The 19339-nt window shown below is 32.7% G+C and overlaps 1 protein-coding gene across 4 annotated transcripts in view; it reads right to left on the reverse strand.

Annotated features, from left to right (window-relative positions):
* Positions 1-1844: 1844 nt before the first annotated feature.
* LOC105256685 (sodium channel protein 60E) overlaps positions 1845-19339 on the reverse strand; it is a 75209-nt gene continuing 57714 nt past the window's right edge. For 2 of the 4 annotated variants that reach the window (XM_025414628.1, XM_025414627.1), the window contains 15 exons: positions 19071-19205; positions 18635-18849; positions 16210-16691; positions 15473-15561; positions 13755-15109; positions 13188-13503; positions 11490-11606; positions 11218-11376; positions 10735-11031; positions 10193-10347; positions 6980-7466; positions 6388-6707; positions 5834-6193; positions 5261-5632; positions 1845-3639 (listed from right to left, as the gene is read on the reverse strand). In XM_025414628.1, the coding sequence (XP_025270413.1) occupies positions 3255-3639; positions 5261-5632; positions 5834-6193; positions 6388-6707; positions 6980-7466; positions 10193-10347; positions 10735-11031; positions 11218-11376; positions 11490-11606; positions 13188-13503; positions 13755-15109; positions 15473-15561; positions 16210-16691; positions 18635-18849; positions 19071-19205 (5244 nt within the window). In that variant the 3' untranslated portion in view covers positions 1845-3254. Of the gene's footprint in view, positions 3640-5260; positions 5633-5833; positions 6194-6387; positions 6708-6979; positions 7467-10192; positions 10348-10734; positions 11032-11217; positions 11377-11489; positions 11607-13187; positions 13504-13754; positions 15110-15472; positions 15562-16209; positions 16775-18634; positions 18850-19070; positions 19206-19339 lie in introns of those variants that run through there. The other 2 variants (XM_025414629.1, XM_025414630.1) reach the window with 2 other exon arrangements.

A 19339-nucleotide genomic window follows, 5' to 3' on the forward strand; every position in this document is an offset into this window, starting at 1 on the left:
ACAATTATGATAGTGCGATGTCAAAAATGCATACAAGGTATCCAAGAATTGAAGAAAAATAATTAATACTTTCTTTTCTAGTGAAAAATTTGAAATTGATTACTTTCTCAGCGAGAATATTAGAAAGGATTTATTCCCAAAAAACATTTGATACTTTAGTATTTTAAATTAAAATATAATAGGACTCATTTTAAATTAAATGGATTAATAATTTGCGCCACTTTACATTTCTGAAGCTTAATTCTTGTAAAATTGTATTTACAGTTTACGATTTGGAAAACTTCGATTCATACTTCGACATTTTTGCATGAAAAATTAATTTAAATTTAACGCTATGCATATCTATGTTGTTCATCAATTATTGGAAACCCTGCACTATCATGGAGAACAAAACAGAATACGATAATAATTATGATCACCGAAGGAAGCCACATTATTTCCGTCTGTTTTACTCATTTTTTCGATCTTTCTCGTCGTTAGCGAGTAATTTACCCTAAGATTTGAGGCAGTACTCTTTTTTGTATACCGATAAAATTCGTTCTTCGTGTAGCAAACTCCGGGCGGTCTGCATTATCTATGTGCTAACAATCTAGATTTTCTGTCTTTTTCTTTTTCCGAGGAAAAATCGTTCAACGGAGTCGAATGTGTGCCTAAATTTGGTCCGACCCTTAATTACGATGTAAGAGACAAGGATCACACACGACGTATATAAATGTATAGAGTTAGTAAAAAGACTTAGTTTTTTTATTATTCTTATCGAGAGAGAAGCGCTTCTATGTGTGTACGCGCGAGTGCAAATATTATTCTCTCGATATCTCTGAAGCCATGTTAAATCAGTATTAAAAAACTATTTTTTAGGGTGATACCTACAAGAATTTAATGGAATTAAATTGTAATGCGCGTTATTCGAAGTAGTAAGCGACTGATTGAGATCGACTTTGTAGTTAATGAAATAATTGTACTCATTATCTCATTAATTATCATTGATGAGATAATGAATATAATCACACTTGTACGTGATTTACAAATCATGCACAAGCGCTTTTGAACAATTAGTTTAAAATTTTATTGTTAAAAATTCCAATTACTTCTATAGAAAAAAATCCAATTTGTAATTTTAATATATTGAAAAGTTTCAATATTTTAAAAATTCTGGATTTAGAGTTTTGGTGTTAGACATGTACATGACTACATGTAATGCTAAATTATTTTTCTCTCTTTCTCTCTTTTTCCTGACATAATAAAATAAATATGTAATAAAACAACGATTTATCTTGTTATTTATATAATTTAACTAACGATAAAGTGATAATTTAGATATTATGTCTATACACAATTGTCATTTAAATATATTGAAGAAGAGAGAGGGAGAGATTAAATTTTTTCAAAATTTATTCGAAGAAGCAATTTCAATTAAATAAACTAAAAGCGCACTTTTACCAGGGTAGCGTAACTTACTAGAAATAGTCGCTATCTTGGACGAAAGTCCATTGTTTTGACAATTGAATCTTATTTCAAAATAGTTATTCGTAATTGAGATTATGCAATAAATTTGAATATAGTCATAAGAGCGTCGACTAACGCTGATTATTTTGTATTAATAACTTATAGCTTAATGCATTCATCGCGATTAATACAATATTGTTCTTTCTGATCGATAAAGATTTCCTTTTCTATGACTTCTATTTAATATTAATTATGGCGTAGCCAAAACTGTTAAAGTAAGTGCTGCGAATAATTTGATATAAATATGATTACACACAGTCACAGACACAGACACAACACACACACACACACACACACACACACACACACACACACACACACACACACACACACACACACACACACACACACACACACACACACACAAAGTGTGCGCGATTAAAATTTATGAACATTTATACTTCAAAACGTTCTTGGAAAGCGTTAGAATTGCTCTTAGAATTTACGATAATATTAGTATTAGTAATGATTCGTCAATCGCATCATGTGGATCTTTTTACGTAGCAAAAATTAATAAAGTATTCGTTATTTATACTATGTACACTGATATCTACTACTGCGGATTAATTTTCTGTTGATATAATAATATTTTCATAATAATAATTCTCATTGATCGAAGCAATCATCGAAATCATTGCAAATTCTATCTAAACTCGCATTTATTTTATTTTTTAATTTTCAAGTTTGAATCTTATCAAATTTTGATCCACTTCCAGAACTGATGCATTCTTGTAACAAACTGTACTCTCGTTTTTCGAAAACGGCTACATCTGGTATTTCCGCTACGCTGGCAATTCTTTAATTAATTCGCGTTCGTCATTATGGGGAACCCAGTATATTGTACGTAGTTTCGTCAAAAAATAAAATTGACGTCAACAGTAATGATATCCAAGTTCCCCGAATGACGCATTCCACTTGTGATTTTAATGGAAAAATTGTCGAAAATTTCTCTTCAATTTCATCCTTGTCCCTTTCTTCGTCTTCTGGTGCAATGGCTCTCAACCTATCTTTCTTTATAATGGAGCAAATGTTTATTATCTCGAAAGAATTAAATTTCTTGATTAGGCAGATGTTTGAAAAATTGTGCACTAAATTTTCTTGTAGTTATACTACTTTACAAGGCATAATTCTTGAGCTAATAAAAGCATCGTAAATCAAAAAATTTACCTTGATTAAAAATAAAATGTCATGCCAGCTCATTATAAGTGTTAGATATAACAAGATTGCGCTAGATCATTACAAGATTAGCACTCCTTGTCGTTTACTACAATTCTAATAATCATATTGATTTATAACGACCGTCGTATTAGGAAGCATTTTTATAGTAATACAAGCGCAATCGGTCAATTTTAATAATATTTCTAAAGTTGAAGACATCACAGATTCGATAGAAAATGTGCTTTTGTAAGAATGGATATTCGAAAAAATTTTTATACAATTTATACAATTCAAAAAAGAAGTATTACTATCGCCATTAGTTTCTTCGGCCGAGAACCATCGCTACTACAGTCTCATTCGACGACACACGCATACATAACACATGCATACATGATATACGCAACTTCATCTCGAGAGGATTTACCTCCCAAAGAAAGCCACGCGAATCATCGCCCTACCTAGTTAGAACTGCGCGCTGTGTGTGAAAAGTTTACATATGTATATACATATACGTCTACGTATATATTATCACTGTATCGCATCGCTGCTGTTCGTCGCTATCCGTCGTGATCGCTTACTGTCGACTAGGATCAGCTGTCGTCCGGTGTATCCTGATACTCCTCGCTCTCCCTGTGCACCAGCACATGTACCACCGTCGCCTCTGATTGTTGTCGCAGCAGCGGTGGTCTCGTAGGAGGCGCCGTATTTTCCGGACTCGGTTCTGTCACTAGGATACTTACTCTATCGCTACCCTCGATCGGCAGCCGTACTGGCTCTGGCTGTGGCGCCCGTCGTCTCAGACTGCCGCAACGTCGATTAAATGCTTCTTTGATATCTCGCTGCAGCGCGTTGAGCGAGAGAGCGGTGCCGCTAGGCCTCAGGGTTGAACCGCGCTTCGAGATCGGCGGGCTAGTTACATCCTCCTCCGGATATTTCTCCACTGCATCCTGTCGGCCCAGCGTGGGACCCAACGATCTATGAACAGAGATCCACTCGTTATGAGCGAGTTTTTGCATTTTCGTGCTATATAAGTTGATATACTTAATAGGATATATATTCGAGTTTGATTTATTTACAATTTAAATCTGCCCAGCAAATATGTTTAAAAGAATTTGGGAAATGTGATACAATAATTATAAAGATATAATTGAATGTATCCTAGAAAAAATGTTATTAATACTTTCTTATGCTTTATGTAACTTTTATCTATGTAAAGCGGTATATAAAACAGGAGCAACGATATACTTCTTACAATAATACGAATAAAATGTTTTGCATCTCTTAATTATACTTCTCTCCCTGATGCACGCTATATAAAATTATTACAGATACATTTAGCATGCAAAATTCGAAATCATATATCTCAATTGGAAGAAATGTTTTACTTAAAGCTGACTAAACCGAAGCATGACACGATGCTGACAGTTAATCTAATGATATACCTAAATGTCATACGAAATGTCAATGCCGTATAATAATCGATGTAATAACAATAACTCAATAACTGTTTCACTTAACTACGTTCATCACAAACCGATAATGAGTTAATGAATTATTATAAAGATTAAATTGTGCGCAACGAGCTTTCTTCTTCTAATTTACTAATGTATTTGCTTACTGCTAATCCGCTAAAATAATGTTCTTTAAATTATGTTTTTGAAATCTGCACTTGAAATTTATACAGAGTTTGATATATTTTATAACGTACTAAATTCATGAACTATGAAATGAGACAAATAAATGCTATATATTTTCTGGCGATAAAATACAATACTATATAATACTTCAACTGCTAAACAATACTTTAATTTTTATTTTATGTGGCATCATACACAAATCAAACAATAAAATTTGAAAAATTCTATATGTATATATTCAGGTTTACCTGCTCATTTTCTTGCCTGAGGAGTTTTGAAAAAGAAAAAATAGATTAATTCTTTTATATGGATCGTGACATAACATGTATGATGTGCAAAATTAATTGTACGATATATACCATACATATATAATAAATCGTGTTAATATAATTGTTATTACAAACTCCTCAGGCCAATATTATTATGAATATTTTATTTTCCTCTGTAATTGTATAGTTAAAATTAAATTTAAACTAAATATTTTCACAATAGTAAATTTGCTCTTGTATTTAATATTTTATAAAATGACGAAATATGCAAATATATTAAATATACAATTATTATTATATTCTGTTGATTTATTTGGAAAATAATATATTTAATTTAAAAATAATTAATTTAATTAAACTTGGGATAAAATAAATATACAATTGGATCTTAAGCGTAGATAAATAGTGGGTCATCATTAATCAATTTAACCAAAGTAACATACGAGAGATGCAATAAACTTGAATTCGTATCAATCAATAAACTCGTATCAATTTCGTATCAATCGTAAACTCGAAAAATAAGTCAGAATAAAGTGATCTTATACGAATTACATATACTGACAGACGAATTTCGTCCAATATGCGATCCCGTCCAACAGGCGATTCTGAGTGATCTCTTCGAAATAATTCGAATGATTCCCAAAATAATCTCATTTTTATTATGAGATGTATGAATAAAAAGAAATCAACCTGACAGTGACGTGAGAGTCCGAGCCGGAACTGGAAGCGGCGGAAGGTTGCTCAGTGGTCGGTGAGGGACGGGACACGGTTAGTGCCGGAGGTTGCAGGTCCTCGTGGGTTCCGGTGGCGCCGGAGAGCAACAGCAGAGGAAGATTAGGGAACAGCCACGCCGAAGCGGAGCCAAGTTCGCTGAGATCGCTGGCGTCGCTGGCCCTGGAGGACTTGCGACTACTAGCCCGGCTACCCCGGTGCACGTGCAGCAGAGCTGACAGCTTGCCGCTCCATCCACTTCCGCCCCTACCACCATCCGTTCCACCTGGGCTTGACGTTTGCGTCTGCGAATCTACCTCTTGGGCAATCCTCTCGCGCTCCTTTTTCAGTCTGCGAGTAAGATCATTTCCTTATATTATTATATTCTTATTTATAGATATTAATTGTAGTTATTTTGAATTATTTTGAATTTTTCAATATATGTGAATTAATATGTTGATATCTATAAATAACAATTATTTCTCTTAATGTTTGGGAAAGTTGTATAAAAAAATGTCATCTTTTCGAGTGAAAACAACTGCTTATACTCACGCAATGTACTCCCTTATGCAACGTTGAATCAATCTGGCAGCTTTGTCTTGTCGCTTCCAGATTCTCGTGGAAGACACTATCTCTAATTCTTTCCTTGTTGGAAACTGCTTTTTGAACTTAACATCCATTTGTTCTTGTAGCTTTCTAAAATCATCCGACTCCTCGACGTGCCCGAGAACGTGCTTGACGAGTGCGTGCAGGATGTCCAGACAATGAATCTTGTGACCTTTTGCGATGGGAAGATTAAAGCTGACCAACGCCACGACGTTAGGCTTTGATATCCCCAGCGGTGGGTCTAGGCTTGCTATAAAATCACTCAATTGCGAGAAGCTGATAAATTGAGTTGCATGTGGATCGTACCTGGAAAAACGGAAATTTTAAATTCAAAATCATGATGAAACTATTATTTTATTAGTCTTTATTATAATTATTATCTCATTTCTCAAAAAAACTACTGATATTTTTAAAGATGTATAAAAATAAATAATTTTTAAAACACAAAAAATTAATTAAAATATTCGAAGAACACAAAATGGCAAAAAAAAAATACTTACTTCGACCATCGGATATAAAACATCTCTAAGTCATCCTCAACGATACCAATCTCCTCCTCTTGATGAGCTTGATTGAAATTCTCTAAGATGATGGCAATATACATATTAATGACTATCATATAGCTAATGATAATAAATGATGTGAAGTACGTAATCGCTAGCAAAGGGTATCCACAATCTCCGTTCATTTGTCGACTGTTTGAGGTGGGATCGCATTCGGGTGGTTGCACCATCAGCGATTCTAATACGTCATTCCACCCGGCCGAAGTCATCAAGCGGAACAGTAGCTGCATACTTCTACCAAAGGTTTCAAAGTTCACCTAAGATACAAAATAACTTTAATAGATTTATTTCCATGTAAAATAAATTTAAAAAAATATTTTTCACTTTATTCTTCTATATTTTTATCTTTACGAATATATGGACTCAATAAATATCATTTTTTCACTTTATACAAGGATATAATTTTAATTAAAGTGTGTAACGCTAAAAAAATTGTGTCGATTTAATATAACAATAAATCTAGTCTATAAATAAAATCTATAAATAAAAATATATTTTACAATATAATTGTTTGAGCATCTGTACTCACCATATCGTCCAATGCGCCCTGTTTCCTAACATGTCCGAAAACAGACATGCCGATGATGGCGTAGATGAACGTGATTAAGGCCAGCAGAGCCCCAATGTTGAAGAGCGCTGGAAGACTGACGACAAGGGCGAAGAGCAGCTTGCGGATACCTTTCGCGGCCTTGATGAGCCTCAAGATTCTGCCGATTCTGAACACCCTCACGACTCGCAAGAGCGTCGGGGACACAGGGAAGTCTATCATAATGTCCTCCATCAGTATACCCAGGATAGACGCCAACACCAGTAAGAAGTCGAAGAGATTCCACGGTACCGTGAAATAATGGTAACGCAGACCTACTATCTTGACGATCGCCTCCAGACCGAAGACGGTCGTAAAAAACGCATTCGATACTTCGAGGACGAAGAAAATGGGATGCGGTTGATTATAGTGCTCGATTCCCATTGTCAGCATGTTGAGAAATATCAAAACGAAGATAGCTATTTCGAATCTGAAAAGAGCGGTAGTTAGATTTTATCATATTCTTTTGCAATAAATTCACCAAAATCTCCTTTAATCTCCTTCGATTAATTATTAGTCCTCTTATGATGCTAACACATGATGCATGCACGTTTAACGTTCGTGCGGTAAAAATGGCGTAAATAGTATCCGTCATCGATATATACACGGGCAAACTTTATATTTAATTCTCATTTGTGTTTTCTGCTGCTTGAAATAAAACATAGTATATATTGATGGGAAAAACAGAAATTATACCAGTAATTCAATAATATGATATCAGTAATCCAATAATCTGTTATTAATAATTTCTGCAATTGCTCTGGTGCAAAAATATGCATCATATACTGTACAAATTTACGATTCTAAGCTTGTTAAAAGGATGGAATTTTCTCATTTGCAAGTCACACATATTGCTATAATAATTCTAGTATACAATCCTCTATTTATGCAGTTAATTTTACATTCGCATGGATTTCATTTATGAGAAAACAAAGGAGGACACAGAGTTCACATCTAATAACCAGTAAGCAAAATTATAGTCATGATATTTGCGCAAGCTTTCAGACTGCAGCTTATCTCGTCTATTATGTACTATTGTATATCACTATATACCGACAATGAATCTACAATTTAGAGACGGCGAGCGTAAATGTCCTTCGGATATCGATTTTGCATTACTTCGAGTAACAGAATGCTAAGTCGCAACATTTATCTTCCGCAGTCTTTTGCCTTTTGCCAGAAGTGCTGAAAAGAGAATTCACGCATTGTGTTATGGTGATTTGTATACATACTGCAATGGTTACACAGGGAGAAAAATGTTATCGCACAAAAAAACGAATACTTCACGTGCGTATTAAGAAATTTATGTAAACTATCTAACGTTCTGTGAATCTCGCGGCGTTAAATATGAGACAATAAAGAGAGCAACCAGCTAGAAAGAAAATCTTTTATTTCTCTAGTATTAATTTAAAATAATTAGGCATTAATTTTCATGCATGGCTTAATAATGATCTTAATTCAACTACGATATAATTAGATTAGTGCAAAACTCTTAATAAATTGACATCATTCAAGTTTTACTTTATAAGAAAATTGTGCAAAATATATATAGCTATTTAATTTTTAAAATAGAATTTTAATTTTTAAAATAGAATTAAATAAAAGAATTGTTTTAAAATGAAATATGTAAAGTATATTCCTTCTTACCTTTGATCCAAATTATCTTGTTGTTTTATAGTTTTCAAAATACTCAAAAATTTGGTACTGAAAGTCACAATGTTCCATTTCGGTCTTTACATTTTTAATTTATGTATTGTTGACCATTGATGAATAATAATATTATAACTCGAGCAATCTGCGAGCTCTTAGAATCTACCTATATGAGTCTAATCGAAAATCTTAAAGTACATTGCGATGTGAATTCTGTGAAACACGTATCCAAGCACAATGGCGTGAGCAATGAGGAGATACAATCGTGCAGCTCTTAAACTACTTTGTTAACAACAATTTGCGACACAGACATCTGTACTTTGTGCCAAACCGTTACATCCACGTACATTATCATTATAGGAGTAGACTTATCTTGTCAAATTAGCAAGCTGTCAAATGTCAAGAGATAAAAAATATTAAATAAAAAAAATATATTAAAAATGTATTAAATAAAATATATATTTAAAAAATATATGAAAAATATATTAGATAAAATATATATTAAAAGATATCATAAAAGCGCGCTGGAATAAATATAAAGAGAATTGTAAATTTAGCGATTTTTATGAATTAATTTTCAAGATGCCAGAGAATCTACAAAAGAAAACAGTACACACAATATCTGGAACATATCGTACATATATACGTTGGATATATACGCCGACTGTTTTGTATTCGTCGATTGAACTTGTGTTTACACTGTTAGCGATTTAGCGTAAGATGTCTATGATTTGTACAAAAAAATATGCATCTGCCGCGTTGCTCGCGCATACACTGCAATCGAATACATGCCCCACAGTCCGATCGCCACATCAAATTCATCGCATGATATCGTTTACGTCACTTTGACCGCACCATTTCTACACATTCATTATGTGTTTCATTTCACATATAAATAATTAATATACATACATTGATATTGCGTTAAGAAAAAAAATCAGATTAACACTTTGGCACCGAGAAAGTGTTTCAATTTGAATTAGGATTGATATATGATGAAAAGACTTGATACAAGAGATTAAAAACAATATTTTACATAAAATAGTTAGATTACACATTGAAATAATACAACATGATAATTTTACAAATCAATTTTTATTAGCGATGAAAATAAATCTTTTTATTGAAAAAAAATAAAAAAAATATTACAACAGTTCAATTGTGATGATAGTTGCATTAATAAAGAGAAAGTTTCATAAAGAAATGTTATAGAAAAATGTTAAGTAATATTATAAAAATATAAAAAAACACTTTTTCAAAAATAATTGATACAGTTTAAAATGGAAAAGATTGATTATAATTTAAAATGGAAAATAAAATGTGTTTTGTATAAAAAGAAATTTGTTTGACAGTTGTTTTTTTAATTATCGTGATAAAGAATGAAGTCGGTGCCAAAGTATTATAAATCACATCAATTTACAGAATAATCAAACAATTATAAGCAACACAATTTTTTACACAAAGTGCTAATGTGCTCTTTTTGGCCACAAAGCAACATATAATTACCTGCGAGAATTAGAGAGGTCGTAGAACATTGCGAGGAATTGGTTCATCGGACGTTTTATAACTTTTTGCGGCTTTTTACGGCCGAGCTTTTTCATGGCAGTGTAGTAGTGTTTTTGACTCTCGGTCAAAAACATTTCTAACACCCCACCTTCATACTGAAAGAAAAATTGTCACTATATTATTCTATAACAGAATCATGGGAGTTTTACGTCAGCTCGTTCACGTGAAAACAAAGCTTGCAATCAATATTCAAAATTATTATATTTAAATGTTTTTAAATACACTGAAAAAAATTTAATTCTCAATAAAAAATGATGCATTTTTCAAGTTGTTAAATCATCTTGACATGCAATTGAATTTTTTGCATCCTGTCTATTTACAAATGTTCTTTTACTTTTAAAATTATCAAAGTTTTCATAATTATAGATAATAGATCATTCTTGTTTTATATATTAATATGCAAAATATTCTCCCCAATAAAAAGTAGATTAATACTTTGAAGATTAAATTTTTAAACTTTGGACTATGTCAGTATCGCTCACCTTTTTCTTCAGCATATTAAAATTATCTATGATCACTCCAATAAAAAGATTAAGCGTGAAGAATGAACCGCAGACGATGAATATAACGAAGTAAAGATAGGCGTATAGATTCGCCTCTCGCTGTGGTTGCAAATCCACCCCTCTTGCATCTACGGCATCCTCCATCACCTCCATCCATCCCTCGAAAGTCGCTACTTGAAACAAAGCCAGGTAAGCGATGCCAACATGATCGAAAGTGATCTTGCTGTTTTCCCAAGAATAGTTTTTGTTGAAACACTCCTCTTTGGTATTCACTATCTAAAAATGAAACGATTATATCGCCAAGTTATGCAATTACCAGTTTTAAATTAATATTAAATTGTTGTCGTTTACAAAATATTTTTCATTAATATTATATAAATATTAAATAAAAATATAATAATAATTTTAGCATATTGTCTTCTTATCATTCGATATTCAAATTAGATTAAATGATCCACTTACCGAGATGTTCAGCATTTCCCCATACTCATCGACGCATTTGAAAAACTTGCCACCAAAAAATTGAACGCCCATTATCGAGAATATAAGCCAGAACACGAGACAGACGAGGAGCACGTTGAATATACTGGGTATTGCATACATCAACGCGTTCACTACGATCTACGAATCGGAAAGAAAAGATCTTCTCGGTGATATGCGCAAGTATAATTCGTACACTGTATGTGTCGTACGTGATTTCAAACGACTTTTTATAGCCTGTTCTTGATATTTACCCTCATGCCTTGCCATCTCGAAATCGCCCGCAGCGGTCTCAGGGCGCGTAGTGTTCTCAGAGATCGTAATACTTTGAGATTCTCATTTTCCTCTATCAAAAGACTAAACACGGATACCTGAGGGAAAAAATATAATTTAATTTCAATATTGCTCATCTAATTTTCCTATAGAAAGATTCATGCACAGAAATATATCTCGATTTTTCTGTCCTAACATGAAAGCTGATATAATAAAATTATTTAGGATAATTAAATTTTAAAATAGATACTCTTATATTTTACACATTTGTGCATGAAACAATTTTTATAATAATTTATTTGAAAAGTGACAAAAAGCGAAACCAGAAAAATATCGCATATTTCCAATAATAATTTAATAATCGCCATAAATGTGAGCGTTCTAAAAAGTCTATTGATTATATGTAAAAATACATGTATAACAAATTAATTTTTTTATCTATATATAATAATATGTAATCAATAGTCATTTTAATTTCAATATTGTGTGTAACTTGATTACGGATAAATATAATTAAATATTAATTTTATGCAAATAATTATAAATAGTAAGCTGTGCAGAAAATCAAATTTAAAGCACGTTGAGTAAGCAAGATTGACACTACATATGCATGAAAAATAAGCTGTTTATCTATTTTAAGTTCCTTCTATGGAAATATACGAATAATTTCAATATATTTTCTGGTGTGTATGTTCAAAATTAAAAATTGAATTTTTTTTAGTTATACAGTTAAAATTTATATGACATGGAACATTTTTCGCACATTCAATTTTTAGATAGAAATTAGTTACATACTTTTTGCTATATAAAAAAGTATCATGTGTAATTTTCGAAAGAAATATGTGTATCATGTAAATTTTGAATAGAAGTAAAAATTAAAATTTAAGAAATTAAATTTTAAGATTTAGAGAAATAAAAATAATGCGACTTATCAGAAACTAGAAAATATCATTATTTGTTTAGCAGGATATTTATTTTCTTTTTCTTTTTTACCAATTTATTAGATATCTCTTTCGTGCATGAACGACTTGAATTGTTAACCCACCTACTAAACCATATACGATTAAAAACAATATACAGAGACATGCATTTATGCTAATATCATATTTCTAATCGACATGGTACAAATGGATACTAAAACATTAATTTTCAACGTACCTGGATCCACGGGGCCACACATAAAACATGTAAAGACAAGGAATACGGAAACAATGTTCACAACAAAACAATTATCACGCATGTTTCATTCAATGCTTTCAATGATTTTCATCTTATCATATATACACAGGGTGAACCATTTCAGTTTATAAAAATACATAAAATAATTATTATAATTTTCAGTGCAAACAATAGCTCTCAAGGTACTGTTGAATTTAGAATATTTATAAAGCTTTTAAATCATCATTATAAGTCTTTAAAAAAAAAGATATCTATATTAATTATTCTATGCATCATCCATAGTATATGTATATAATGAACAAATTTGTTAGCAATTAAAACTGTAAGCTATTTATTCAATAAAATTAAGTGGCTCACTCTGAATACAAATACGTAATGTCTGACGTAAGACAAGCAAGAAAATTGACAAATACAACTCATGCTACAATGATACACACGCGCGCTTGCACGCAGTGTTTTTATATTTTACTTTATGGATCGAATGCAAGGATCATACTTACGAAAACAATTATAAAATCCAAGATTGTCCAGAAACTGGTGAAGTATTTACAGAAGCCTAGGGCTAGCCATTTCAAGAGCATCTCGACGCTGAAAATTACGCAGAAGACAAGATTGGTCCAGTAGAGAATATATTTTAAAGAAGGATTGTCATCCAAGTAGATATCCTCGAAGCACAGCGTTATGGAAGATGCGAAAATTAGAATTAATATCATCCATTCGAACGACGGTGTGTCCACCACCGACAGGACGGCTGTACGAACTCTTATCCACTTTTTGCCGATATCCGTGGCGAGGCAACGATTAATACAGCTACACCTAAACACAATCGTGTTTATATCAAACATTATCTAATTGCAATTGTGAAATATACAATATATTTTATAAAATCGCATATACACAAACGAATTAGTAAATTAATAAATTCTAAATTCGTCTCTTCGTAGATATTAAAATATTAATCTCGATGTAATTTTTAAATCATAAATAATTAATTTTAATATTTATTTTATTTAAAAAATTTGAATTCGATGTGAATAAAGAAGAAAATAGAAAAATATCTTTCTTACTTTTGATAAAAGTGCTGGGGAAAGCAATCGAGCGGCTCCTTGTGTTCCCTATTCCTGCCGAATCCCGGAAACGAGCCCATCCCGTCGATGTATCTTCCTTTACTGTCTCTTCTACCTCCGACTGTGAGTTCGTCTACGTAACTTACGAGAGCGTGCCATGGACGTTTCTCTATGCCATCTTTCCGCGCAGGAGGTTTCTGTTCTGGCAGCATGGCCACCTCTTCATCTGTCTTGTTAGTGTCTTTGAGCACTTCTAACTCTATACTTTCCTCAGGATTGGTCTCGTTATTGTTGCCCTTCTCGGTCAACTTCTTATTCTCCTTAACTATCTCTTGGCTGCTCTGGCTGTAGGTAGTGAGAGTGGCCTGACGATAAATCGGATCGTACGTGAAGATCGGTTGATTAAGACTCTCCTGATACGACCTATTGTAAATATTGTCTTTGGGAAGGCTCAGCACGGTCTCTTGGATCGCGTATTTCTCCTTATCCGACTTGTCCATCACTTCGCGGACAATCTGCTCCAGCCGAATGTTCTTTTCGTTCTCGGAATTCTCCTTGCGATGTTTCTGCTTGCGTACGATTGACCGTATACGATCAAACGATCGCGCGAGCTTCGATTCTTCGCCGACCTCCTCCTTTTTCTGCTTTAGCTCCTCGGAATTAAAACTGTTGAGCAACAACGCCAAGAAGAGGTTGAGGACCATGAAATTGCCCATCACTAAAGCCGGTAGAAAAATGGCGAAGCATGTGCTTGCTCCTTCCTCTCTCTCTGCGCGCATACAATCCCATAGCGGCTCGATCCATTCGCCGCATAGAATACGGAATATCATCATGAACGAATGGAAGAAATCGTTGAAGTTCCAACGTGGCACTGGATCCGGGTAGAACTTGTCTGGTGTATAATCCTTACTAAACAACTGCATGCCGATCACAGCAAATATGTAAATTACAATCACCAGCACGAAGGTTAGATTACCGAGCGCGCCGATTGTTGAAATAATGATACTGAGGAGAACCTTCATAGTCGTCCAAGACTGCGCAAGCTTCAGAACGCGAAGTAGCCTGAGACCACGTATCACTGATAAACCGTCTACCAGCTCGAATGTTAAATCGATAAGCGATGCGGAAACGATGATCAAATCGAAGTTATTCCAGCCGTTGTTGAAAAAGTCCTTGCTTAGCGCCAAGAGTTTCAAGAAGCATTCGAATGTGAAAATGCTGGTGAACACTTTGTTGCCGATGTTAAGCGCTTGCCGTATCGACTCGCTCATACCATGATGCTCCATTGCCAGGAAACCAGTGTTTAAAACGATGCAGAGGGTGATCATTAGCTCGAACAAGGGATCTCTCACCACCTTGAAATGATTCATTTTAATGCCTCCATATAATATTAATTAAATTTGTACATATGATTTCCCTTTTTGTATAATTAAAGTTAAAAAAATTAAAGGGAGATCATTATTTTATGCGTTTCTTCAAATATTAATGTGACAAAGTCAATACGATTACGCGGCATGAAAATTTCATTTCATAAAAATTTCATAAAAATGCAAAACTAGTTAAATATGTTTTATTTAAATACGGCGGTAATTGATAGTCATTTATTAATCAGAACAAATCAAGCAAAATCCCTTGAGAATTTTTTTTTCTTTGCTTAAGATTTAAAAAAGCTTAAGATGTAAAAAAAGCGGATATTATAGTTAATAGTGATAATTTACCTTATATAGGCAGTTTTGAAATCGTAGCCATCCTTCATAATCTACGCAGCATTGAATACATTTATCGCAATTTCTATCTGGAAGATCATCTGTAAACATATATCATATATCCATGTTAGTTCATTTAGAATGTACATGTTAAAAAAGTTCCGATATTCCAAATTGGAAAATATTACAATAGATAAAACTATAATGGTTTTCTCTTCTTTTTCTTTTACAGAATATATATTGGAAAATTTTATTAATTCACAGTTGTGTTATAACCAATATTATTGTTATAACATATATATTGTTTGAATAAATAATGCAGTACCTGTGGCCAATATTATCTATTACAAGCTTAAATATTCAACATTTTAATTAATTAAACCATAAGTTGTGCAATTTTAACAAAGCAATTTTCATGTGATTTTGAACAAATATATAATTAGGTAAAAAAGTTTTGACGGCAAATTAATTAGAATTTTACTAATACAATGATGATGAATGTAATTTCAATAAACATATATGCAGCGAGTATTATATATTACAACTTTTGAATATTCAATACTGAAGAAAAAATAAAAAAATTTAATTAATTAAATTACAATTTTTTACAATACTGAACAAATAAGATCAATAAGATATTTCCGTATTATTTTAATTAAAGGAAAATCATTTTAACATGTTAATTCAGTTACACAAATGTGTATTGTTTCAATAAACAACTGCAGTCAACATAATTAGTTTCTGCTCACCTAAAACTACAATGTGCGACAGGTACTCTGGCGGCAGCGCGTACATATGTTTCTTGGTTTTGACTCCGTTGCATTTGAGCACCCGAATCTCCCGGTTACCAGTCCTCACCGATACGGTGACCGGCGCTGGTGAGCACTCCGGATGTGGTTGAGATTGGGCCTGTTGAGTCCTGCCATGCTCCCTCGGAGACTTCTCCTGCGATCTCTCGGCGCGATGCTCCCGCGATTCACGTTTGTCGTGCTGCTCCTCGGCCGATGTGACATCGTCGCCATCGTGGTCATCCACCACCCCCGAGTCGTCTAGCGACGATTGCTGGTTACTATTATTGCTGGCCTGTCTGGAGTGCAGCATGCCCCGGTTCGGCGCCAGCCGGTGCACCGTATTGAGCTCCGGTGGTCTAGGACTGACATTCTGGAGCGGCAAGTGGGAGGGTCGTACATTGGAGTGCCTAGGACTCGGACTCGGGCTGGGTGTCACAGACCTGCAACGTAGTTCCCGTCATACTTCAGGATGAATTCAGCAATTCGTCGTCGAGGGAGAACGTGCAATCCCACAGAGCGAAGTCTAGACGAGAGAAATTGAAATTTTATGAAAATGCAAATAGTTGGTTTGCTACGCAAGTACGTATGCGTTCCAGGAATTAAAAACTAAAATTATAATATTTCCTTAATCTTTATATTATATTTTATTGTAATTTTAATTATTTTAAGTTTCCATATTTATAAAAAGAATGTGCAAATTCCGAACTGATAAAGTATGATGATCGAATATATAATGATCGAATAGAGTCTAATTTTTAAAGAGCTCGTATCTTGCTGCACAAATTAACGATTATTCGGAACATTAAACTAATTAGTCTCGGGATTGCAGAGAGGTACAGCCAAGTTCAAGCAGTGAAATCGATGCTTTTAGTAATGAGCGACATTAACCATGGGAATATCAGGCACTATCTACGTCAGGTCATTTCAATTCGTAGAAGACATTACCAAACATTAGAAAATCGTATATATATATATATATATATATATATATATATATATATATATATATACAGCTTATTCGAAGAAAAATATAAAATTTATTGCTATTAACTCATTGGATATATTAAAAGATTATGAAAAATATGCAATGAATTATAAAGGGGAAATTTTAAACAAGATAAATTTTATATTATAAGATATTAGCTATATATAAGTTAGAAAAGATTGCACTATTCATAAGTAATTTTTTATATGAATCTAATAAATAATAATTTGCCTTGTTTTGATTTTCTTATGATATAAGTAATTAATAATAAAATTATTAAAAGACTGAATGCGTATTGCGCGATTAAAAACGTGTCGAAACATGACATTAATTATTCTTTTTATTTAATTTAAATCAACAATTTTATGATAAATGCAATCGGCAAATTAATATTTACAGGCGCAAATAAATGATAAAGTTTTGTTCTTTATATCTCGTTTTCAAGGCAATTTAACAAGATTGTTATTAAAATTATATTTTGCTTTGAAATAATTAAATAATTTTATCAAAAAAATGACATTTTTAATAATTTGATAAAATTTTTGTTAAATAAAAAAAAAGAACTGCAAGTTAATTAAAAAGTCCACAGATGAATAGTGAACATTTTAATATACATTCTATAAAATTTGTCGAAATGTGCCCTCCATACGATATGGCTTATGTCCTAAGATTGCAAGGCAAGCTCGTTTTCCTTCCTCGCTTTTATTACAGTTTCTTGAAAATGAGGGTGTTTATGATGTTTCTTTCTTTCTATCTTTTTGGAACAAACTCCCTACAGTTTAATGACTTCATAGCGAGCTACATGTACCAGGGATAGAAATTACTTTTCTGTGTATGAGATTAACGTATAAAAGGATCTAATACTTTTAGCGGGTAGATGCTGACAGAAATAAGATTAAGTTTCGTTGTACCTACTGTAACTTTTTATTTCCAAATATACTCTTATATACGTGTATGAAAAAGAATATTCTAATATTTTCATTATTTTTTAAAATTAAAACGAGGCAAATTTATATCATGCAAAATCTGTTCCTCAACTTTCTCATTAATGCAAAACTTTAGAGATAAAAAATTGTACTTTTTCAAACTTTTAAATAACATATTAAAAACATTTATTTTATATAATTGTTACCTAATATAATTTATGTTTTCTTAGAAATAGAAAAAGAGAAAAATAAATGCTGCAATTTCAAACATAAAAATAAGCATTAAAAATATATCTAGTCATATTACCCTATTTTTCCCGATTATATACAATTACATATGATTTTAATAAGATTAAAAATTCCATTTCATTCATAACTCTTAATCGTCGACTCTAACTCGTTGCGAATATCTCGTAACGATGAACAGATCAAGCTGCGGAAAAGAGTCAGCCATAAATATAGATATAAAAACCTGCTGCGAGCACCACCGTTTTTCTCCTGACCGGCGCTACTCCTTCCACGTTTTCTTCTACGCGTCTTCTTTCTCGTGTAACTGCTGAGCAATACGCCTTTACGGGCGTCTATCCTCTTCTGTTTATCTTTCGTTAAGGTCTTAATGTTGATCTTTGACGGGTCGAAACTAAATGTTGAATCCTCACGATGATCCGTCAAGTCTTTCCTTCGTTCCTGTCGCACAAAAACAATTTTGATAAAGTTGCAGAAATATAAAATACTATCAACAAATTAGATTTCGCAATTTTTTATAATTATTTTTAATTATTGATTATCGTAAAAATGAGACATTTTATATATTTTTTGAAATAACGTGTTGTTTAAACTTATAGCTTTAAAAAGAGAAAAGAAAAAAAAATGTGTATATTCATCAAGATTTGAAATAGAGTGCACACCTCGTTTGTAATCTCGGCTTCCTCTTCATAACTCAACGCCACGACGGCCAGCATTAAGTTTAGCAGATAAAATGATCCAAAGAATACAACCACCGTGAAGAACGAGACGCTAATAGGTCCGCACGCCGACAACACCTGTGCCGCAAAACACGTTATTTATCATCCCGACAACGCATTCATAGCTGTACAGAATGTAACAAATATAATGTGGTTATTTTTCCAAGGAATTTATTTATATTGATATTTTTCCAGAGAATTTATTTAAATTT

The sequence above is a fragment of the Camponotus floridanus genome, unplaced genomic scaffold (assembly GCF_003227725.1).
Source record: "Camponotus floridanus strain SB8 unplaced genomic scaffold, Cflo_v7.5 scaffold86, whole genome shotgun sequence".
Taxonomy (NCBI): Eukaryota; Metazoa; Arthropoda; class Insecta; order Hymenoptera; family Formicidae; genus Camponotus; species Camponotus floridanus.